Source organism: Engraulis encrasicolus, chromosome 10 (genome assembly GCF_034702125.1).
Source record: "Engraulis encrasicolus isolate BLACKSEA-1 chromosome 10, IST_EnEncr_1.0, whole genome shotgun sequence".
In the NCBI taxonomy this organism is placed as follows: Eukaryota; Metazoa; Chordata; class Actinopteri; order Clupeiformes; family Engraulidae; genus Engraulis; species Engraulis encrasicolus.
The window spans coordinates 48721143-48746259 of NC_085866.1; the positions used below are offsets into that span (position 1 = coordinate 48721143).

The 25117-nt window shown below is 43.8% G+C and overlaps 1 protein-coding gene across 5 annotated transcripts; it reads right to left on the reverse strand.

Moving 5' to 3' along the window:
- Positions 1-242: 242 nt before the first annotated feature.
- phf20b (PHD finger protein 20, b) lies at positions 243-25117 on the reverse strand. 5 transcript variants are annotated; one of them, XM_063209158.1, is made up of 19 exons: positions 24984-25117; positions 20043-20143; positions 18912-19083; positions 14663-14747; positions 14483-14559; positions 13808-14375; positions 12715-12840; positions 11195-11338; positions 10837-10896; positions 9448-9690; positions 9061-9216; positions 8810-8914; positions 7220-7351; positions 6449-6627; positions 6029-6128; positions 5148-5343; positions 3423-3816; positions 2952-3177; positions 243-2233 (listed from the first exon to the last, which is right to left on the reverse strand). In XM_063209158.1, the coding sequence occupies exons 2-19, from the start codon at positions 20123-20125 to the stop codon at positions 2088-2090; spliced, it is 3192 nt and encodes a 1063-aa protein (XP_063065228.1). In that variant the 5' UTR covers positions 20126-20143; positions 24984-25117; the 3' UTR covers positions 243-2087. The 5 variants fall into 5 exon arrangements, with proteins under 5 accessions (XP_063065228.1, XP_063065227.1, XP_063065229.1 ...); XM_063209157.1 differs by having other exon boundaries at positions 2952-3180; XM_063209159.1 differs by having other exon boundaries at positions 244-2233; positions 2952-3180; positions 9103-9216.

A 25117-nucleotide genomic window follows, 5' to 3' on the forward strand; every position in this document is an offset into this window, starting at 1 on the left:
AAATCACAAAGATTCAATGGATAAAATTAATGGCGGCTAGTAGCTGGTAGATGCAATTTATTTTCATTCTTTCTTTTTATTTCATTCACGCATTTACTTATCATCCCCATGCTATAGTCCATGGGTGGTATAAAGAAGTAGGCCTAGTAGGCCTGGCCTACTGTAAATTAATGATATAGTTGCAAATTTGATATAGTTGTAAGTTTTTTTAGTACTTATCTTATTCTACCTAATAAATAAATAAAAAAATCTCAGACTTACACAGACCAGAGCTTTTGTTCTTCATGATAAAACAAGTTGCTTTAATGCGTTGTCTACTCTTGAATACAATGCTATTTTTGGACAGGCAAGAGACAAAATGTAATACAAAAGAAATATCTGAAGATTATGCAGGGACACTGGCTGTCATACAAAAAGGAGGGAATACACCGTGGCCCAAGCTCACATACTCTGCATGCAGAGGTAGGAAAGGCATTAACAGACACAGGTAACAGATACAACAACAGATTAACAATATAGCAAATCAGACATAACCAAGCACATTGAAATGGGAGGTGAGTACCTCTTCAACATAATGAAAAATTAAAACTGGACATATAAAAGGACACATACAAGTAAGAGCCATTTCAAAACGGGGAGTCAGTGCCCCTCTATTTGCCCGCACATGGAGGGGCTATATGGCCAAGGCTGTGGCCGAGACACAAACATTTCGTGATAATGCTGTTTTAGACTAGTTTGAAATATTCTTGCTAGCTTAAAGCAACGGATTCTGCAATTCAAATTGTGCAATTTTGGGACCAAGCATTACTATACCACACAATACATATGCGCCAGGTGGTGTGTGTGCACTAAAGTCCTTATCAAATTGTTCAAAAACATCACCATTTTTAACTTTCAGCATCCATAGCTTTAAGCTGGACACTTTTCAGTTGCATAATTTCATACCAGCCGCTTATTTTCAAAACACAATTACCTTCTGCACTGACAAATTTTCAGTTACACATCGAACATAGAGGCAATAAATTAAATAATCCACAATAAATTAAATTCTGGCATCTAGTGCCTTTTGACACAGAAAAAAGAAATGAAAGACATGTTTGCACTAGTTATGCTATGACAAGAATAAAGAATTTGTAGTTTAAAATGTACATGTGAGCGCTACAAAATGAAAACATAGAAAAGTACTATACATTTTCCCTATGAAATGAGAAGAAAGTCTCACAGGGATACACATCTGTTGTGTAAAGGTCACATAGCAAAAGCAGTTTCAGCTGGAATAAGCAAGAGTCAGGACAGCTAAGAGCATAATCGGTTATAATCGTTTAGAAAATTACAGCTTCTATGAATATAACATGCAGATTCTGCATGACTATTTCTGACAAAAAAGTGACATAATTGTAAAAATCAAAATGAACAATCAAACCCGGGCCAACTCCTTCTTGAGCAAGTACTTTGATTTGACGGAGAAGGATATATTACATATTGTATTATGTAGAAATATAGAAGGAAACTGCAAATATTTGCAGATCAAAAATATATATTCTTTTCTTCAACGGACATTCTCTTGTAGCTTAATGACAACTTTGATCATCTTCATTCCAATGCCATGGATGTATGTTACACAGTAATTAACAAAGCATAGATCAAAAAAATCAATAGAGAATATTTAACAACATCTCAATGTTGAGTGACCATGGCTGAGAGGTGGACAGTTGCACACATAAGAACACAAGACGCTGAGACAAGGCTTTGTGCTCCTCTTTATCTTCCGTAACTTGCATTGCAGGTTTGCAGCCCTCAGTTGCACCCCAAGAGAGGAAATCAAGCTGACAATGGTAATCCTTGATTACGCGCGTGCGTGCGTGCGTGCGTGCGTGTGTGTGTGTGTGTGTGTGTATGTGTCTGCTACAGTTATCACCCCTGAGTCTCTCCAGTTACAGTTTTCCTCTCAAAAATAGTCTTTTTTATGGTAAGATTATAAATTATTTGCTTCCATTTCGAGGTTATCCACCACCATCATCATAATTTCTGATCTTTGATCCTTGGTTGTGCCAGTGTGCCTGTGAGATCCTGTTGATGTGGCGCCATCATGTGGACGAGGAGCAGACTGCGATCTGCTGCACGGTGTCCAAGTCGGTCAGCAGCTCTTTGATGCGGTGTTTGAGCTGGGGTAAGCGGGCCAGCGGGTCAGGAGGCTCCAGCTCGCCTGTGTAGTCCAGCCAGCTCTCCAGCACTGCACATGGACAACACACAAGGGGATTAACTCCAGAGCTCAACAGAGTTGCTTGGCATGGTAAACAACAGAATTATAGTACTGTACTCCTATCTTTGTAGTTTGTTAGTTTGTCCAGGCACTTGAAAGTATTGGGTTTCTGCTCAAGCACAGCGGGTGGGAATGCCTTTGAATGGATTACTGGCAAATAACTGATCATTTGAATGAGAAAACAGAAAATCAATACCCTGCCACATTTGCTTCAAAAACAAGATTTCCCCGAGTTGCAATCTTGTGTGCTCAGTACAATTAAGTTTTGTCAGAGGACGCGCTCAACTTCTTGGAAAAAATGAATGTCTTTGGGTGCGCGATAAAAGGCATCAACTGAAAGAAGAAAAATCCGCACTCACAAACTACCACTGATGAAGGCTTGATAGCCGAAACGCGTTTGCTTTTGGACATGGTGGTAATATTAAATAAATAATGAGACTTGTTTGTGAGTGCGAATTTTTCTTCTCTCAGTACAATTAACTCATTCAGAGCAAGGTGAATCAAATTTCTGGCAGAGTTCTAAAGCTTAAGTAATTTTTTTCCAGAATTATGAAGATACAGAGGTAATTCATATTATTACTTTTTACTACAGTGTTTAGGGCCCTTCCTCAGACTGCTACTTTCAGGGTTAAACACCTGTGATAACCTTATACACCATACTACAGTATTCTTGGTGCCGTCCTCTTACCATCCAGTTCCCTCTCGATGAAGTCCATGCGGTGCGTGACCTCGTCCTGCACGGCCTCTATGTGGTCCAGCAGGTTCAGCTGCCACTGCTGCTGCAGCACCACATCGGGGTCAGCTTGATCTTTGACCTCTAGCTCTTCATCCTCCTCCACCTCCACCTTCACCTCTGGCTCTCGGCTCTTCTCCACGCCGCCTCCGTTCTGCAGCCACTTACTTCTCTTCTGGTCCTGCTGACAGTCCAACATCAACCATTAGCTGGTGAGAACTCAGTTTGGCTGGTAGAGAAGACAAGTTAGTAGCCACTTTGACTGGTGGTGAGTGAAGATTAACATTTAGAACTACTCTTATCTACTAATCTACATATTGTCTGGTGATGAGAAAAGATAATTTGCAGGTCTGCTAGCTAGTAGCTACGCATCTATATCGAAGAAGCACAGGTGTAGACCACATAATATCAACAAACAGCACTTACTTTGACATGGCAATCCTCCTCCGCCTCCTTCTTGACGTGCGTTACATCCGGCTGAGTCTTGGCCCAGTCGCGGCCCCCCAGCGCCTCCAGCAGGTCCTCGGTGCTGCGCAGGCTGTCCTCCAGCTCCGAGCCGCCACGAGTCTCCACCACCAGCCGCTGCTCCACGGCCGGGTAGTAGGTGCGTGGCTTCTGGTAGCAGTGCTCGCTGCTGATATAGGAGTCCTGGAAGGAGCCTCCCTGGCGGCCTCCATAGGGCTCTGTGGAGGAGGGAGGCGCCGGTGGAGGGGATGGGGGGCGGGAGGGGGCGGCTGATGGGGGCTCTGATCTCCACTTGGAGGGATCGGCATGCCTCCAGGGCTGGCGCCACAGCTTGAGGTCGGGGTGCTGCTGAGACCTGGGGTGGTAAACATGCAGTATGTGACCACTGAGTGCTACGTTTTAATATTACCTTAAAAATAGGCATTGCCTTGCAAAAGAGGGGTTTTACAGTAAATTAAGTACTGTATAATAAAGTTATAAAGAAGTAACGTTGTTTTCTCCAATAGTGGGTCTACCCCTAGAGTGGCCTACAGAAGGAGTCAAAATACACAACACGCTATGAACTCTCATTGAACTCCAAACTTCACTGAACTCTGTCATCTCAATGAACTGAGTGTTCATTGTAAATACTCAAAATCTCCATCTTTATGAAGACATACCTGTAATTGACATTTACATCATATCCAGCCATCCATGAGTCCACAGGTTTCATAGCATCCTGATCCCTGTACTGTGTGCATGTCTTCTTTTACATGAGCTTGATTAGCTTTTCTACTTGTTATAGTGTAATAGCAGCATTCCATCAATGTGTGTACAACCTGGTGTTAGTCCTTCATCTCTTGCGACATGGCCCAAGACACTCAGATGACTTTGGCCAAGGCCCAGCCAAAGCTATCAGCGGCCCTGGTAGTAGTCTTTCGAGGTTTCGAGGTGCAGGTAGCAGGTACTAGTTCACTTCAGAGCGGAAGATACCGCACACTTCACACCATTTTATTTACATTTAACGTTTCGTCAAGTTTGGCCTTTCTCAAGTTTTTAGGTTAGGGTTAGGGTTAGGGTTAGAGAAAGGCCACACAGGCCGAAACGTTTATGTAAATTAAATTCAGCATGATGGACAAGAAGAGTGTGCGGTATCTTCCCCTCAAAAGAAGTCTTTCCACTGACTATTACAGTGTTCTCCTGGTGGATAGAGTGTGCATGCAGAGGCTACCAGGCGATCAGGAGGATCTTAACCCCAGGGTGATGGAGCCACAGACTGGAGGCAAGCTACTGACTATAGTGTGCTTAAACACCAAGGCTGCTGTACTCACTGTACAATACAATACAATACAATACAATACAACCTGCATTATTTATATAGCCTAATATCACAACTAAAGTTGTGTCAAAGCGCTTTCAAAATACATATACACACATACACTTGCCCACATTCACAGACCAGCTCTGGAGGCTGCTGCATGGCGCCAGTTGTCTGGGGTTCATGTGAGAAGGTGCATACATGCACAAGCAGAGACACACACACACACACACACACACACACACACACACACACACACACACACACACACACACACACACACACACACACACACACACACACACACACACACACACACATTCCCACATTCACACACAACTTCCGGAGGCTAGTGTGCTTTAACACTGTGGCTGCTGTGCTGTACTCACTGCAGTATGCTCATCTTGAGCTGCAGGCCGTTGAGCACCTGGAAGATGCGCTGCACGTCCCCCAGCAGCTGGTGCGTGGCCACGATCTTCTTGCCGTTCTGCTGAGAGTAGTTCTCCTCCAGGAAGGACAGCCCGTACATCTGGCCCGAGCTCAGCCACTCGCGCTCGTACCAGTAGCTCTTGCTCTGCCTCTGGGCTGCACACAGGGACACACACACACACACACACACACACACACACACACACACACACACACACACACAGACACATACAGACACACACACACACACACACACACACACACACACACACACACACACACACACGCTCGTTAGTTAATTAGGCTGAATTAGGCACCTTCCTCCAAGTAAGCATTACAAATGAGCGAGTTAAATAAAGAGGTTGCATTTCGTTTGCGTGGACTGTGTGTTGTGAGGTGCAGTTTGATCACAAAAAAAAATGACGAACCGAACTGAGCCAAGCCAACTCCGTGGCCACTTATCAATTTGTCAGTGTGTGATCTGTAGCAACACAGTGGTTGCTTTGAAATTCAAGACATCAAATTCACCAATCAAAACCAAAATGTAACCGCTTCAGATACATTTTGACAGGACAGAACAAAGCTTGAGCCTGTGGCCCTCAAGGAAAGAGAGAGGCATATCCACCTGAGAAAACAACCGGTCTATTTATGCATCAGTCCTTCACATTTCTTCTCTCGTGTGAAAACTCCCTACGTTAGTATGACGTCTGGTCGTCACACAGAGAGATGCTCATTCATAGCTGTATTGAAACCACCTGTGTAAACACTTAGGGATGCTATGGGGCTTCCCTACCCCATCCCTCCCCTCTTTACCGCCGGATCAGATGAGGAGAGGACTCACCAGGGGGGTCCCTGCAGATGTAACAGGAGTAGGTCTCGGGAATGCTGTCCTCCATCAGCCCCATACACGTCCCATGCTGCCAGCAGAAACACTCTTCACACTGGAGGACACACACACACGCACGCGCGCGCGCACACACACGCGCGCACACACACACACACACACACACACACACACACACACACACACAAACACTTTAAAACCTGCACATATGCGTACTATCACAAATGACATTTTTGTGTGAATGTTAACATCCGCTTCCTTCAGTTAAAATTCAGCATAAGCAATAACTGTACATCTTCATAAGACTAGTTTTATCAGTGCTAGAATTTATACAAGTCTATGCATCAGCTGTTCAACACAAGCTCCAACAGCTGACGATGGCAATGCCTGACCACCACCACCGACAGCCCGTCTCACCTGGATCATGAAGTCGTTCTCCTCCTGCACCTCGCACACGCAGCGCACGATCTCCACCCCGTGAGGCTCTATGGCCACGCCCTGCTCCTCCAGGGGAGTGCTCAAGTCTAGCTCCGCCTCCAGCTCGTCCTCGCTCCAGGTGGGGCTGTCTGTTGACCAATCGCTGCCACTGTCTTCGCCTTGGGGGACAACGGACACCCAAACAACACGTCATTAGATATACTGTACCAACAACCAGTGATGGGCAAAATAGACTCATTAGACTTACAATGACCTCAGTTTACCTGTCCAATTCAAACATGTGATCATTCAACCAGTCAATCACCTGGCTAAATTGGACAGGTAAACCAAGTCATTGGAAATATGTGGCACGAGATCGAAACTAATGAATCCATTTTGCACATCGCTGCAAATAAAAACACAAATTGATGCTAGAACAGCCACTCCTGAGGCTGTAAGTGAACTATGGGGTTAAAACATGGACAAGACGTCTCATGCAGCATCTACAAGCAAGGCTGATGAGGGCTGGGATCGGGTGGAAAAGCAGAGGTGACTGGTAGTAGAACACTAGACTCGACGTTGATGTTAGGAAGCTCGGTTAGGACGCAAAACTACTGAACACACAGACAAACACACACACACACACTGACAATCACACACACACACACACAAGTTATACTAGAGACAGACCACGCCAAAGATAGGAACATTCACAAGGAAAAGAGACGGAGAGAAACACACAAAAAAACATTCTGTCGTCTCTCTACCCACCATCGAGCATCAGCTGTGTATGGTGTTCCGAGTTGTTGTGTTTATGGGAGAGGGGGAATTTGTGGGCCAAATTCAGTGGTAGGGCGCAGTGAGGAGCATTTAAGCCAATGTTCTCCTCACTGCTGCTATAGTCTGTCAGGGATGGAAGCATATGGCGCACAACAAAAAAAGCGAGAGTTAGAATAGGAGGCAGATTCTGCACACAGACAAGAGAGTGAGCCAGCTAGGAGAGTAGCTACTGCTGCTACTACTCTTATTATCTATGAGCCCACAAGGACAGTCAGCTGGCTGACGTAGACAAAGAACAACAACGACGCTTATGACTAGGAATGCTGAAGGAAGCCTGTGTGACACATGAGGCCGGGCATTACTATTGATATGACTACAGCTTCTATTGGAAGGACAAAGAGAGAGAGAGAGAGAGAGAGAGAGAGAGAGAGAGAGAGAGAGAGAGAGAGAGAGAGAGAGAGAGAGAGAGAGAGAGAGAGAGAGAGAGAGAGAGAGAGAGAGAGAGAGAGAGAGAGAGAGACATTGAGTAACAGCACACAAATGAACAGCACAAAAAAAAGAGCCATCTCCTTGGTATGCTAACCATTGCAGGTTAAGCATAGTAGTGTGCTATGGCAAGTAGACATAACGTCGTGTTTACAGCATAGCTCATGTTCAAAGCATGTCAATTGCTATTGATGGAATATGGGGTCCGATGCATGAAAAGAAGACATGAGCAATAGTTGCGATGGTATCTTTTGTCACCACGACTGAGTGATGGTGAAGACTGAGGAAGGTGTAATTACTCGTCACACAATTTGTAATGTGTTTGAGGAGGGATAAAATGATCACGAGGTATTTTTTATATATATAAGATGACATGAAAAGACTAATCAATGCAAATCAAATTTAAAGGAACACTTCAGCCATTTTCAATATGCTGTTGTATTGCTCATGCTACCCTTGACTTGTCAGAACCCAGTGATGCTGCGTTTTTCAGCTCAGCCCTTTCCGAGATAAGCTTTTGTTTACATTTTTTTAATTCTTGACATAGGCCTACTCCAAATATTTTCCCAAAAGGTAACGCTGTTTGCTAGTTGTCTGATGACGTTGCATAATATTTTGGATGTTTTTGGGAATAAATCAAAATGTTTTTTTGAAATGTAAACGAACACCTGCCCTCATTACAATGACCAGGATCTCGGAAAAGGCTGTAGAAAAAAAAAAATCTCACATACTGACAAGTCCAGGGTAGTATGAGCATTACAACTGCATGTTGAAATTGACTGAAGTTATCCTTTAAGCTTCTGTAAGAGGTGCAAATCCCTACTGCAGATGCAAAAAACCCTCTCACATATTTGGCGCAACCTATTTTCCTACTGAACAAAAACACAAGGTAAATGAAGACCCAATACATGGTAGGGTCTTTACTCTTTACTTTCCAAAGTAAGGATTAACATCTCTTCAGAGAATACAACCAAAGTGGACATGTAGGGGGGGAAAAAATCGAGAAGTAAGGGAGGGTGGAATCTTAAGAGCTTGACATTGGACAAAGCAGTAGAGCCATAGAGACAGCAGCAAGCAAAGACATCATCTTCTCACCTGACTTAGACCTCAGCCGCCTCTTCTTCTTCTTCTTTTTCTTCAGCTTGATCCGCAAGAAGTCCTTGTACCTTTTCTCCCTCAGCCTCTCATTTTCGATTCCACCTAATGTCATTTAATATGTCAGTTACAAATTTCATACAAGACATACTTACTACAACACACACACACAAAAAAAACAGATTTATAGAAATTTCGTCACCAGACATTTTCTGGGAGTCTTGTTCAGAAATACATGTAGTATGTTTAACCTATTTCTAAAGTGTGGCTGTCGGGTTCGTCTGTGGTCTTACGGTTCATCTGCTGGTTCTCTTTGCTCTTTTCGCTGTTGGAACGCTGCCGGCGCTCCCCATTGGCTAGAGGGGGCGAAAGCGAGTGTCCCGACTTGTTGTCACCCAAGTGAGAATCTGCAGGGGCAGCCAAAAAAAATGACAAAGAACTTAAGAAAGCAATATATCAATGGCGTATGCATCTACGGTATAATGACCTCCCTCGAAAAATATCAATTTCCATGTCTGGATCTGATTGTAGATAAACTCCATGACATTCCAAAAATTCGTTGATACGGTGAGGATACCTCCGCACTTATGTAATGTGAACATTCCAAGTAAGCGGCATCAACGCCTGGAGCCACTCACGTAAAGAGACGGTGCGTCGCCTGCGTGGCGTGTCCATGGTGGCGGCCTGCTTCTCGGAGGCGCGTGTCTGGATGCTGCGCGGCGGACTCAGCTCGCACTCGGAGTGGTAGTACTTCATGTGGTAGTGCAGCAGCGACGCCTTGCGGAAGGACTTCTGGCAGCCCGCCACCTTGCACTTGAAGTGGTTGTGGTCCAACTCGATCGACAGGATGGGCGGGGGCTGGTTTTTGATGACCCGGTACACTGTACACCATAACAGAAAAGGTGGGGTATTTTTTAAAAGATAATTAGATATTTTTTTAAGTCTTTACCTAGGATTGACCAATGAGAGAACATGACAGGAAATGAGTGAGGGAGAGAGGTGGGGGAGGATCGGGAAAAGACCTTGGGCAGGAATCGAACCTGGGCCTTAGTCGTTCAAGCCACGTTCATTGTTTACCTTTAATAATACTGTTATTAAAGGGACACTGTGTGAGATTTTTAGTTGTTTATTTCCAGAATTCATGCTGCCCATTCACTAATGTTACATTTTTCATGAATACTTACCACCACCATCAAATTAGAGTCACCATCAAAGTATTCATTATGACTGGATTCATACATGAAAAGTGGGATCATCTCCATGGTCCGCCATTTAGAATTTCCAAAAATAGCCATTTTTAGCTGCAGAAATGACTGTACTTGGACCACACTAGAAAATATTTGTTTATTACTTAGTAAGCTTCCATGTAAAGATCAAATTTGGCAATAGGCAGCCCAGTTTTAATGAGCAGCATAGTTGTGGTACCCCTTTTGACCATTTCATGCACAGTGTACCTTTAATGCCAGAATAATGGATAACTAGAGATATGATAGTCTCATGTAAATTGTGTGTGACCAACTATATAATGTGTATTGGCTGTATGTGGTATCTGTATGTACTGAAGAGGTTACACTGGGACTTGTTGGAGGAAAAGGGTAGTGTTGACGGAATGGAGGCCAACCAGCTCCAGCCCCACTTTGAGACTTTGATTGGGTCTCTCCAGCTGGAGTAATCACATTTTGGGAAAGCAGAGAGCTGAACTGTTGGCTATAAATATGATCTATAGGGCACATTACCCATCTTTTCTCTCATGCAAATCTGGGGTGCATTTCTGGAAAGCGTAGTTGTCAGCAGTTAGCAACTTCAGTAGGTGCCAATGGGAAATTGCATTGCAACCAACAAAGTAGCTAACATAGTTGGCAACTACGCTTTCCAGATATGCACCCCTGGTGGGGTTCAGTGGTGAACATTTGATGATTCCAGCTGGAGTGACTCCATTTCAGACTTCAGAGCTAGTGCCCCAGGCATCCCTGGCCCCATGTAACCCATGGGTGCGTGTACTACTGTGTGTCTGGTCTCGTACTCACGAGGTTCTCTGCTGTACTTGTTGGTGGCCGGCAGATGGACCTGCTGTCTGACGAGAGAGGCTGAACAGAGAGGAAAAGAGAACAAAAATTCAACACATGCGTGAACATGTACCTGTACTAAAGCTGTTCCACTGCATTTGACTCTTATCATACTCAATGACATCCAACAACTTCATTTCAAGTCACAGTCATCCAGGTGCAAGCCCTTAACAATCATTTGTGTTAAGTCAATACTAGTCACATATAAGATGTGCCTTCTTTGTGGGATAAGGATTTCCATTAAGAACTGCATGTCATTACACACTTTCAGACCGTAGGCGATTGAACTTTTCACAGACTGTGACACATGGTCACCTACCGAGATCAGCTGAGGCCCCGCCCACAGCGTCTTGCTTTAGGCCCTCTGATTGGCCCGACGGCCCCTTGGGCTCTTTGCTGCTTCCATCGGAACTTGCTGGGACGGAGTCGGACCTGGATTGCCTCTGGCCTCGACTGCTTCGGTCTGGGGAGAGAGTTTCAAAACACTTTTTCAGACTTCCTTTTCCAACCTATTGCTTAAGAGCCCTCCCCTCCCCCTTTTCACTGAATGGTTAAAATATATTGTATGGTTGCACAATAGGTTTGAATGGGGGTGTCACAATACAAGATATATATTTTTAAACATAATCACCACATACCTTAGCGAAAAATAACAGATAAAATATGTCCCTCTGCTTTGAAAATATACAGTTATTAAAGACTACAAAAAAGTGAGGCAAAGCGGAAACAAGAGGATTTTGTAGAAACACACACTGGTGTGTCCAGCCCAGACCGCTACAACATCAAATTTGTCCAAATGCCAATACTACTATAGGTTGTGCATTGTTGTGCACTGTTGAAGGACCTTTTCGGATCAGGCAGCAGTATGTAAAAGCAGACTTTCTGACAGCCAACATTTCGTCACTCTAACAAGGGCTAATTTCACATCTCACTTATCAACACTGAAAGTCGATGGCTCTCAAAAGGGAATACGACAGTAGGTGATGAGTTGAAGCACTAGTCTCCTAGGCTTCACTGTATAGCAGGGGTCCCCAACCTTTCTGGGTCAGAGGGCTACCAAGGGCTACTGAGAGCTACCCGAGGGCTACTTTTGTTCAAAATCCTCTACTGAGGTTTTGACATAATTCCCAAATCACTCTAGGTTGAATGTTAATTTGCTTATAAGATAAGGAAATATTCGTTATAGGCTATAAAGAAATAATTGCATATTTAAATTAAGAAAAAACATTAACTATGACTAAAATCTTGTAGTCGACACTGTTTACAAACATCCTTGAAGGGCACATCAGAAGCTCCTGGAGGGCTACCTGGCGCCCGCGGGCACCACGTTGGTGACACCTGCTGTATCCTATGTTAGGAGTATTCAGACCATTAAAGAACCATGCCTCAGCTGGTTACGGCAACTGACCAAACAGAATGGCCACCAGAGATCTTTTTTTTGGTGGCAAAGCAATGCCCTCTATTGATGACATGTCATGGGGTCGCATTTTGATATGAACAAGAGCCACTCACAATACTTTCAGGGTTCCCACTCCATGCCATAATTATAAACAACACAACAAAAAACATCCATGACTTTTCGCAGACTTCCCCTGACCATAATTTCCATGACCCCCCGCACAACTAAATCCCCAACATATTGATAAGATTGTTTAGACGACACATTTTTAGCTCTATATTCATCAATTTGTGATAGCCAGTCTTTCAAAGTGCCATTTTGTGAATGGTACAGAAACGGCTTCAAACACGTGGGGGGTGGCTGGCCTGAAAACGGTTGTAACAGCTTGGAGTTGAAACGCATTCAAAGTCAATGGCAGAGAGTCACAGTGTGATGGTGACCTGTGCTGGAGGCCGCTCTGCTCCTCTTGGGAGGCGGCGTCTGCCCACGGGACACTCTCCTCCTCCTGTGCTCAAGGTCGCTGGCCTTGCTTTCAAGGTCGCTGGCCTTGTTCTCAGCCCCATTCCCTGCAAGCCAGTGAGAGAAGCCATTGCCTCAGTGTGACTCTGCTTTTATACTGTAGTAGAGGTGTCAATCTCATATTTCATAAAGTTAAAATCCCTGCCACATTTTCCTTCCAACACAGGTGACTTCACTCACAGAGTACCAGGATCTGCCCGTGTTTGGTACTAGTAATTATAATACCCAAGTTGATTGAAGTTGGATAAAATTTGTGGCAAGGTTTTTAACCAGGATTGACACCCCTGATTGTACAACTCTATGCATTCAGCTACTGTAGCAACACTGCTGTTTAGTACAGCTACAGCTAGATGTCCTTGACATAAACAGTACAATGCCTCGCTAAGCCTTTCTCTCTCCTCAGTTCACCTGTCGATCAGACTGTAAGAAGTCTATGGTCTTCATGATTTACGTTTAATATATCAGCAGTGTTACTATTGCAATGTGATGGGCAACCTGGATACAGGTGCTACAATGCAGTGACTAACATTCCAAATGACCTGGTTTTACCTGCCCAAATGACCTAACTCAGTGGTGGGGAACCTTTTTTATTCGAAGGGTCACTTCAAATTGCTCCAAGGGCCGTAAATGTCCTCCAAGGGCCGTACTATGAACATAAACCAGGATTTCCCCCAGCACTTAAGGCCTATATTGAAGGCAGCCTCCTTTACAACAAACCCCACCTTCTCTATGTCCCCTGAATATAGCTTAATTGTATTGCAAATGGAATTTCTAAGAATCCTATACAAAATATGTCACATTTCATGTGAATTATTGAATTGAAATTAAAATTCAATAAAATTATGTCGGGGGCCGGATAAAACGACGTCAAGGGCCGCAAATGACCCTCGAGACATAGGCTCCCCACCCCTGCCCTAATTGGACAGGTAATATAGGTTATATGCATTTTGGACAAGGAGGTAGAATTCTCACTCAAAAAAAGTGTATTGTGTTCAGAAAGCCCCATGTCTTTACCTTCCGTCAGACTCCTCCTGGTCCGCCTTGCCAGAGCAGGGTTGCTGCCGTTGACCACTGCCTTGCTGTGGCCATTCCTTTCACCTCCTCCCCTCTGTGGCCGGCTCTTCTCCAGCGGCGATGAAGCATGAGCTCCATTCCCATTCACCACCGCCACCAACTTCTCATCCGGACCCTGTTCCCCTTCTGCTTTGTCATTCAAGACCATGTCTTCTCCTCCTCCTCCTTCTCCTCCTCCTCCTCTGGACATCTTCTCAGTTTCCTTTTTTGACTCTCCGTTCAAAGGCTTCTCACCATCCTGCTCCTCTGGTTCCATCAGCTCCACTTTTTCATCCTCCTCCTGCTGCTGCTGCTGCTGCTGCTGCTGTTCCTCTCTCCCTCTCTCCTCCTCTTCCCTCTCTTCCTCCTCCTCCTCCATCTCGCTCTCTCCATCCTGGTCGGAGAGGCTGTGTCTGGAGCCATTCGCTCTGCCGTTGCTGCTGCCGTTCCGTTTGGGTTTCCAGTCTTTCCCGTTGGCCTCCCTCCTCCTCACGTTCTGTGGAGGCCCCCTCGACCTTCCAGAATTTCCCTGTGTGGTGCGAGCAAACACAGGAGTCAAACACACATGTTCCTTGACACATCTACAGTACCGTATTAAACTGGTACTGACCAAAAGGGTGCAGAGGGGTTGCTCACCTCCTTTTGAGAAGATTTGACTTTCATACTGCTGACCGTCTTCACCACGCCATCGAAAAACTTCACTGTGTAGGTGCCTGAAATGTTAACAATAAGTCAGACAAGCCATAGTAGCTCATAGCATAGAGCAGGTATCAGCACTCTTGTACAGCAGTGTTACAGGGGTGCTTGCGTGCTTACCGTCTTTGTTGACCGTGACAACCTTTGCTGGGTAGTAACGGCAATCGGACCAGCTGGCCAAGACTTTCTGGTTAACTTGGAAACCCTGCAAAGAGAGACAACCGTTTGATAATCGCCAATGGACAATCCAATATTACATTCCACATCACCGAAACCTGGACTGATAAAGGTTAGAAAAAATCTATGTCCTTCAGAAAAGAACATGGAGCCTTTCTTATCAGTAAATCTACAAGTTGGACTAATTTCTACTACATCTACTTGGATGATTTTAACAATAATTACATTATTATTATTAATGTTGAGATATCTCTCTGCACTTCTACAGATGAAACCAATCTTTTGGCTAAATTTGGTACAACGCAGGGGCGTAAAGCATGGATTCTTAACCTTAACCCCGGGCCCATCGAATATTGCCCATGCCCACTCACATTATATATAGGCTATATATAATTTTTCCAAAATATATATATAATTATTTTTCCAAAATATATATTTTGTTTTTGTTTTTGTGAAAAATAATTAAATCCTGTTAAATAAATAGGCTAAGCTAGGCCTATTAATGCATTTTGTAATGGGAAAACTGTATTAATTTAGCTCGCTTCTATATTCAACTAGAAATGCATTCAGAGAACGCAGACCTCCGCCAAGTAAGTTCAGTAGGTGTGGAGTCATGATGTGGTTTCAATCATTTAGGCCTATAGGCTACATAGCATTTGTGTTCAGGTAATTGAACCGTCAAGTCGTAACCAAATTATAGTTCTATCTGTCTCTTATCATTTCCATGTCCTCTAGCTGTGGTCTGTTTAGTTCACCTTTGATTGTTTTATTGGCAAAGTGATTGTTCATGCTATATGCCTTCTGTGATTTGAAAATGCACTTAAGTCTTGAAGCTCATTGCTACATATTAGTCATATTGTTGATGATTGGCAGCAAGCCTTTCATTAGGCTACCATCTAAAACAAAATAAAAATTAAAAAGCACAATTTTCATTGGCCAACACCCGTAGTGGGCCTACATATTCCACAGCAGTGCAGCGGTCCCCAACCACTGAGTCGCAGTAATTACATATATACAGTGCCCTCCATAATTATTGGCACCCCTGGTTGAGATGTGTTAAAAGCCTTAAAATAAATTCAGTGTTTATTGCAGAAGAATACTGTCACACTGAAAATTGTAGGAAAATGTAGCCTTCAACTCAAATGAATTGTAAGAAAATAAAAAAATCCCTGACTAAAAAATAATTATTTTTCATTAAATCACCTGTTCCACAATTATTGGCACCCTTAACAATTCCCAGGAAATAAATATAATTGAAGCATTTCTGTCATTTCTACAGTAGTTTACAAAGTTTACCAGAGTATGTAGGAACATTTAATTAGTAATTCATCACTTCCTGTTTCCCTGGGGTATAAATATGACGTGACACCGAGGCCATTTCTCTTATCCACTCTTAAACATGGGAAAGACAAAGGAACACAGCATACAAGTGAGGCAGATGTGCGTCGACCTTCACAGGTCAGGCAGAGGCTACAAGAAGATTGCCACTCAACTGCAGCTGCCCATATCCACTGTGAGAGGAATAATTAAGAAGTTCAAAACAACTGGAACAGTGGTAAACAAGCCTGGACGAGGACCCAAGTTTATTTTGCCACCACGCACAGTGAGGAGGATGGTAAGAGAAATCAAAAGATCTCCAAAGCTCACTGTTACAGAATTACAACAAATGATAGCATCCTGGGGTCACAAAGTCTCCAAATCAACCATCAGGCGCTGTCTACACGCCAACAAGCTGTTTGGGAGGCATGCACGGAGAAAACCTTTCCTCACTCACAATCATAAACGCAAGCGTCTGGAGTTCGCCAAGCGGTATTGGGGCTTCAACTGGGACCGTGTGCTTTGGTCAGATGAGACCAAGATTGAGCTTTTTGGCAACAAACACTCTAAGTGGGTCTGGCATACCACGAAAGATGCGCATGCTGAAAAGCACCTCATACCCACTGTGAAGTATGGGGGTGGGTCAGTGATGCTGTGGGGCTGTTTCGCTTCCAAAGGCCCTGGGAACCTTGTTAGGGTGCATGGCATCATGAATGCTTTGAAATACCAGGACATTTTAAATCAAAATCTGTTGCCCTCTGCCCGAAAGCTGAAGCTGGGTCGTCACTGGGTCTTTCAGCAAGACAATGACCCTAAACATATGGCCAAATCTACACAGAAATGGTTCACCAGACACAAAATCAAGCTCCTCCCATGGCCATCTCAGTCCCCTGACCTCAAACCCATTGAGAACCTGTGGGGTGAGCTGAAGAGGAGAGTACAGAGGAGAGGACCCAGGTCTCTGGATGATTTAGAGAGATTCTGCAAAGAGAAATGGCTGAAGATCCCTCTTTCTGTCTTTTCCCATCTTGTGAAACATTATAGGAGAAGATTAGGTGCTGTTTTGTTGGCAAAAGGGGGTTGTACAAAATATAAACACCAGGGGTGCTAATAATTGTGACACACATTATTTGATGTCAAATAATTATTTCTCTATGTGGGATTTTTTCCCCACTGAATAAATGCACTTGTATTGAAGGTTGGATTTTTCTCTTTTTTCCATTAAGGTCCCATATTATTTAGAAAAAAAATAAAATAATTGGAAGCTAAAAAACACATCTTAACCAGGGGTGCCAATAATTATGGAGGGCACTGTATATATATATATATTTTTTTTTTTTTTGGTAATAACAAGACAACATTCTGTGGCTACTTTGAGGCGTTCACTTAATTATTGAATCAGAATGAAATGTGCAAGAATCTCCTTATCCAGTGGCAGTGCATAGATGGTTGTGGCGTGTCAGTTATTGTTTTGGGCTATTTCGTAAGGCTAAACAAACTTTTGAGAGGTAACTCCACTTGTATCATTTCTAGCTGTTTCAATATCGTGACACCAACGTTGTGCTGCAAACGCAATTGCTTAGCGAGAGACATGTCGACTCGACTGGTCGCAGCTCGCGGAATCATTGTCTATCCAGACACTACACTTGTTGGAGAAGTTCCTCCTACCTATGAGAATCCGTTCATGAGGGTTATTGCGAGCTGGTCTTGGCGCTGTGGGCAGATGATCGGCTCTCTATTTCGTATTGAAAACCACTGTTCGCCGCATCTCCAGCGTTCATTTGTCATGAAGTCTAGGAACTACCTGTAGTCTATGGAATGTTTATAGTGCTGATGGCTTCAGTGCGCGTGGATTGGGGAAGCAGCAAATCACTGTGGACTAACGCAATTCGCGCACGCCTTTCTTTGAGCTTCATTTTATATGAATGTTTTGTGACAGCATTGTGAACTTAAACGATCTGCGAGACTGTAGCTAAGGCTGCTTTTTGATAGCGATTTTGACTGCGGTAATGCATTTCACTTCAATGCTCTGCCCCGGTGTGTCTGCGTGAAGGTACGCCAGTAAGTAAGTGGTGCTGCTCAGGGCTCCTCGTCAGTGGTCCTTGCGCGGTCCTTGCGCACCCTGTGGCAGGCCATGTAATAGCAGCGTGACGAACACACACACACAAGGCCATGTAATAGCAGCGTGACGAACACACACACAAATTCGGGCGATCACATAACCTCCTGGCGGAGGTAATGATAAACCCACAGCGCATCAGGCCAGAGCCATTCATGCATTTGAAAGCTTCTCTGACATTTGTGACAGTTCTGTTTGCGATTTGTGATGAATCTGCTGATTCAAGGCGGTTTTACTTAGAGACGTGCAGTTGCGACGCGGGAACAGAAATTCCTCAGTCTTACAGCAGGTTGTCAAAAACGGAAAGCTTTGTAACCTAATATCAAGAGTAAAAGACGCACGCTGTCTTAAGCATCTTTATTTGATAATGTAGGCTATGCAGTTGTGCGGCCCTTCGCGGCCCCCCAGTGCGAGGTTGAGACTTTTCCGCGGCCCTCACATTTCTGAGCACGGCCCAGCTTTGGGCCGCGGCCCTATGGTTAAGAATCCCTAGCGTAAAGTATACCCCCGCAGCCCCCGCGAGGCAGTGGGGCCCACACTGGCCCTTGACTTAAAGAAACGGGCCCCCTCCACATGATATGGTCCCTTTTTTCGTTTGGGGGCCCATTCTTGGTAGCTTGCAGGGGGGCCTGAAGTTCTTGCGTTACGCCTGTGTACAAACGTTACACTATGTGTGGATATATGAACACAATAATGAACACAAACAGCTCTTCTGAAATATAAGAACACAATCCAAAGTATGGTTGATGGACTCACGGGTCTTGAGCCTCTGTCCTGCAGCCCCTGTCTCCTCAGCTGGATACGTTCCATGGACCTCAAGTAAGGGCTGCTCCAGTCAAACCACTCGTCATAGCGGTGGCTCCACTGCTTGTAGTGAATCAGCACCTTCTCGTCCTCATAGTCGATCTTCTCAATGTTGGCTGGATACCTGAACCAGAGAGAGTAGAGAGAGAGAGGTTCCATTGGCCCATTGTTTCCTGGTTCTATTATGCCCCCCCTTAGGCAGACCTAGGCAGACCTAAGGACTGTTCTATTCATTGTAGGAGCATTATGACACGGCCCTTTAGGCAGACCGGAATCTGGTCACGTTAGGTGCCCATAGAAACCCATTATGTTGGCATATCTCTATACTTAAAGAATCTCTGCCTGAACCAAGGTTGATGCACTTATTAATTATTTATGACAATGTAAGAGCATAACATTGATTATATGCTGTGTATTACTACAGTAATATACAGAGACCAAATGAGATTTTTTTTTAATAACAGGCATGACAATTAAGTATAATCTATTTTATTCTATTCAAATTGGAAAAGTCTTGTGTACAGTAAACTTGAAACAACATTATGCAGTTAGTGCTATAGCTGTTCAACACAGGGCCAACTCACAGCATTAGGCTTAGAGCAACTATATCTGTATAGAAACCCCCATCAGACCACTCACATGTAGGAAGAGAGGCCATAATGCTCACCCACAATGGGCCACTACTATAATAATATAATAATGGAATGCACACCTCACCCCATTAGTATGACACAAGGAACATACACAAGGGAGAGACATTTGTTTCCCCCTGTGAATCAGTCATTCAGTATCAGTTAGGACAGAGCCAACTCCTTAGACACAGAAGACTCTTTCTTTCTTCGTGTTTGGGGATGGACGGACAGGCCTTGTGGCAATGGCAGCTGCATCAGAGATGCCTAGAGAAGCCTGTTTTTGTTCCAAGCGGAAGGAGGAAGGACGGGTGGCTTGTGTGTGTGTGTGTGTGTGTGTGTGTGTGTGTGTGTGTGTGTGTGTGTGTGTGTGTGGGATGTTGAGAAGCTTGGCGTGAGCAATATTATGAGGAGAAATGTGTGTGTGTGTGTGTGTGTGTGGGGAGCCACTGACCAGTTCTTAAGGCTGTCCCGAGCCTCCAGCTGCGCCCCCACCTCGAAAGTGATCCCGCGTCTGTGGGGAGGCTCCTTTGCCATTCTGCTCACATTCACCACCTGTGGGGCGAGAGAGACGGTGGGGCGGGAGGAAGAAGCACAAGCAGGGCAGGGGCATTCATAAGGAAGGACCCACACTCACGGTCTCAACGCTCAAACACTGGGCATGCCACTACATGCCCAGTCAACGCACGCTCGTACTACTGTGCCCCACGAAAGGTGAATTATAGAACCAAGTTCAACATAAAACAATGAAGGCAATTATGATTTACTTTGACACTGGCGTTGAATTGACTTGTTGAGACTTTTTGTTCATTAGGCTTTGACCTTCATTTATTTAGTGAACATTCACACACACAATTCACACGATTTTTCCCTCACAGTTTGACCAAGTGCTGAATGGGTAATAAGAGAAACAAGTGTGGGGGAAAACTAAGCTTGCTGTTGCAAATGCCCATCAACATATGCTTCTGGCAAAACATTTGGTAGTTTCAGTTTCAGTTTCAGTTTCAGTTTATTTGACAGGCACTTGCCCAAATCAACACAAAACATATACACATCATGACAAACCACACAGATTAGACATCACAACACAAAAAGGCACATAATAAGATGACTAAAATCTATACAAACATTGTGTCCAGTGAGCTCTCATCCTGGATGTATACCTTGCACTACTCACAGATGGATTACAAAGTGCCACCATTATACTATTGGTAGAAACATCCAGGCGCTGTGTAAACTTATGCATCAAGTTCCTCAAAAGTGCATGCAGTGTGCTTACTCCTGCGCAGACAAACATCAGGCTAGCACTCCCTCCTCTGGGAACCTTAAGTAAGATTCTCAATGCATCATTGTATGCAACTTGTAGCTTCTGCATGCTGGACTTCTTGTATAAAGACCAGAGGTGTGCAGTGTAAAGAGGTGTGCAATACGCCTTAAACAGGGCCACTTTCACTTGTGTGGAGCAAAATGTAAATTTACGGGCTATAGTGTTTGCCTGCGCATATAGCTTACAACACTGCCTATACATGTCATCATCATCATACATATCCTCTGTAATACAGTGACCAAGATATTTTATCTTTTTGCAGACATCAAGAGGGTTATTTGACAGTCTGAACACAGGAAATTTAAGGCCTTTATCCTGTTTAGTTCTACATATTAAAACAGCACTTTTACTGGAATTATACTTTATGTCAAATTGCACGCCATATTCAGAGCATATATTAAGAAGCTGTTGCAGCCCCGCACTACTTGGACTAAAGGTCACAAGGTCATCTGCATACATAAGATGATTGACTAGAACACCACCAATCATACACCCTGTGTTGCAGCCATTCAATTGTCTAGACAGTTCATCCATATACAAATTAAATAAAACAGGGGACAAAATGCCACCTTGCCTAACTCCATTGGACACACTGAAAGGGTCAGATATACTTACCCCCAATTAATGCGCATATTCTGGTGTGCATACCAATAGGCAAGTACCCTTACAATATATCCAGGCACCCCGCCTTGCTTTAATTTGATAAATAGCTTCTTGTGATTCACACGATCAAATGCTCTGGAAGCATCAATAAAACACATTAAAACAGTTGAATTTTTAGATTTATACAAGTTCACTATCTCTTTTAGGGCATATATACACATGTCTGTGCCATGCTTTGGCTTAAACCCAAACTGATTGTCAAGGGAAGAAATATAGACATTCACTCTGTCAAGGAGGATTCTTTCCATCACCTTGGACAATATACTGGCCAGCGCAATAGGTCTGTAATTGTCCAGGCAGCCAACCTTTCCAGTTTTATCCTTGATGACAGGTACAAGCAGTATAGATAGCATAGATTCTGGCAATATACCATGAATCATCAGTCCTGTAAAGTTGAGTGCTAGTAGAATGGAGAGCATCTGACTGGCATGTTTCAGGTGTTATGCACTTATGAAGTCCATGCCACATGCTTTATTGTTGGGTAATTTCTGTATAGCCTCATGCACCTCGTGTGTCAGAATTGTTATTGATTCATCATGGGTCACAGTATCCACCACATATGGTTCGTATTGTAAACAGTTAAAAAGAGAACTAAAATGTTTTCTCCAAAGTTCAGCTATGTTATCTTCACCAGAGACACCTTCAACAGAACTAGGAAGGGAAGATTTACAGGTGTTAAGGGATCGCACCTCTTTCCAAAAGTCAGCCATATTGTTACTCATCATTTTACGAGCCATAGAGTCAGCCCTCATGGCTTGCTCATTTCTAGAAATAAATCTAATAGCATATTTATATCTGGCATTTGCCAGCTTTTTACATTCGAGCTCTGGGCCCTGCCTGGGTCTCCCAGCCAGGACCCAGAGCTTATACATTTCTCGGGCTTCAGCCTGATATGGGGCCACATGTTGAAGCCATCCAGGTCTTGCCTTATTTGCCCTGGCGCTCTTCCTTTTAGCAAGTGGTTTTCCAGCCTCATACAGGGCAGCCACTACAGCATCATACATGGCACATAGGTCAGACTTGTGTTCAGCATTTTGACAGTGAACATCTTTACACAAAATGGCTTCCTTAGGGAGGTGAATATTATGTAAATATAGGTCTGCATTTGTGTGATATGTTACCAAATCGTCATCTGTGAGAGTTGACCAGTCTATTTTTGAGGATACATTACCACTAACATCCTTAATCAGGTGGTGGGCGTAATTTTAGGTGTGGGTGGTGTGTTCTTCCAACCACTTTTTCAAAAACATAATGCAAAAGTAGCATACCCGCACAATTTGCCACATTCATGTCCCCATTACTTTCCCAGCCAAACCTACACCTTCATAGCCACCATCAAAGTGACACATTGGGGAAATGAGGCATACATACTGTACAATTGCTTTCAAGTCAGTAGTACTCAGATGGGTAAACGATGGATAGGTGGTTCAACCATTAGACGATGACCATCCTGAAGCTGAAACTGCTATTGCAGTGTCTCATCATAAACATTAACAACATACATACAGTATTTTGCTCTGTTTCTCTGACGCCAACTTGTGGTACAGTAATGCCACTACAGCCAACTCATCACTGCCGCCAACTACTGTATCACACCAGCTCATCCTTTAGTCCCCTGACAGATGAACTGGTGGTGGAGGTGCATCAAATGGAGCTTGTGCAGGGAGGAGAACCCATCACGGACCACCAAACGAGGAAGCTGGTGGATTGATAATGATCAGACTCAAGGTGTAGCCTACAGTACAACTGTATGATACTGCAACTAACATGATATGATAGTGTCATAAACAGCTGACATTTCCTATTCCAAATGAAATCCCAAGACATGAATGATAATCATAGGCATCTCCACTAAAAGAATGTTATAACACTTTTATCTGGGTTGTTGTAGTGCGGAAAACGGCGTATTTTATACAATGCAGAAAATGCATTACGTTCAGCATTGATTTTAAGTATAAAACGGGAGCTTGGAACATTATGCAACATGCTCTCTTTGATGTAATTTTCATAACGCATCCCTTACTTAGTGATAAGCTATACGGACCATATCATTTTCTTCTCGAAATTGCGCACATGTGGACAAAGAACTGGGCACGAGTTTAGGTATAAGTGGTTTGAAGCGTGTTTACATTGGCAATATACTTCACAGATGAAGGTAATTCCCATCACTGTCCTCTAATGAAATAGATGGTGAAGAAACATCGGCGCCGAGGTTTCGTAACTGACTCCGCTCTTATCCAATCAGATTTGCCCTACGCACTCATGATGTATCCACTACTCCTCCAGTCTCGTGTACAGTCACGTTCTAGGCGATTCTATGCATTTTCCCCATGCCGCTAAGTGCGACAATGACATACATTTTATTTGCGCAAACCTAAACAAACTTTCCGCTCCTTTCCACGGGGTACGCACTGAATTATGCAGCCGCACGCATCGCAGATGTGGCGTGACGCAAATGGCGCGCAATACGCTTCTACCTCGTTGTTTACCTTGTCAGTGCACTTAGCTAATTACAAAGACAGCATGGGCATAAGTTTTAAATACCCTACAGTGTAATACAGAAAATGTATTACTGTACGCTGCGAAGTAAATCCAAATAATCAAGTGTTGTTACCAAGTATGCGCAGCACAAAATGAGATTATGGCTGAGTACTTTTCTCAACACATTTGCTTGCAAACTCGGCAACGTGGGTGCAACGTTTTCGGCAAACCGACTGCTAACCCTTGGCTAAGTCTGTGTTGACTAAATTGTGACAAGTCATTGTGTCGTTTCAGAAGAATATATTTATTTATAGTTGAGTCACACCAATTATATCGATTAGACATACTTTTAAACAACGGCACTGTACGGTAAAATATAATAAATGAATTATCTATGCTAGTTTATTATTGTGCTAGTCTTCACATTGTTCACTTCTAAACCGCGAGGACTTCTGATTTCCTGGAAACGGATTGGTCAAACCTCCTGACAGCTAGCTATTCACGCAGTTTCATTGGTTGGAATAGGTGTCTGTTACAATCGGCTACACCGGGCCTCTGTCTTGGCCTGCTGCTAGATGCATCAAGATACCGTAATTACTGTTAGCGACCACAGAACACTAACTTGGCTGAAAAGTCGCCGAATCGTCTACATTAAACATAACATACCCATCATGCACAATAGGAAAGGGCATATTACAGTTCAAAGAAGTTCCGAAAAAATACATTTTTACAGCTATAACTGTCCATGAACATGATAAAAAGCATAATGGCATCATTCGTAAAAGCATGCTTCTCTCCAAGTTTCGTTTCAGCACAACCATAATTACCAGCAACATTATTTTCCAATTTAAAATTAAACTTTTGAATAGACCATGTCAAAAGACATATGTCAGAGTGCTCAATGGTTAAATAAAATGATCCTACCTTCCAGTCGCTCAATCCTCGTGGGTGACGTATTTGATAACTGCTGAGAGTCCTTCAAGTGATAGCGGTGCTTCCAGGAGGTAGACCACGCAGTTTGTTTTCTTCTGCAACCTCGCCGCTTCGAAGTGCAAGGC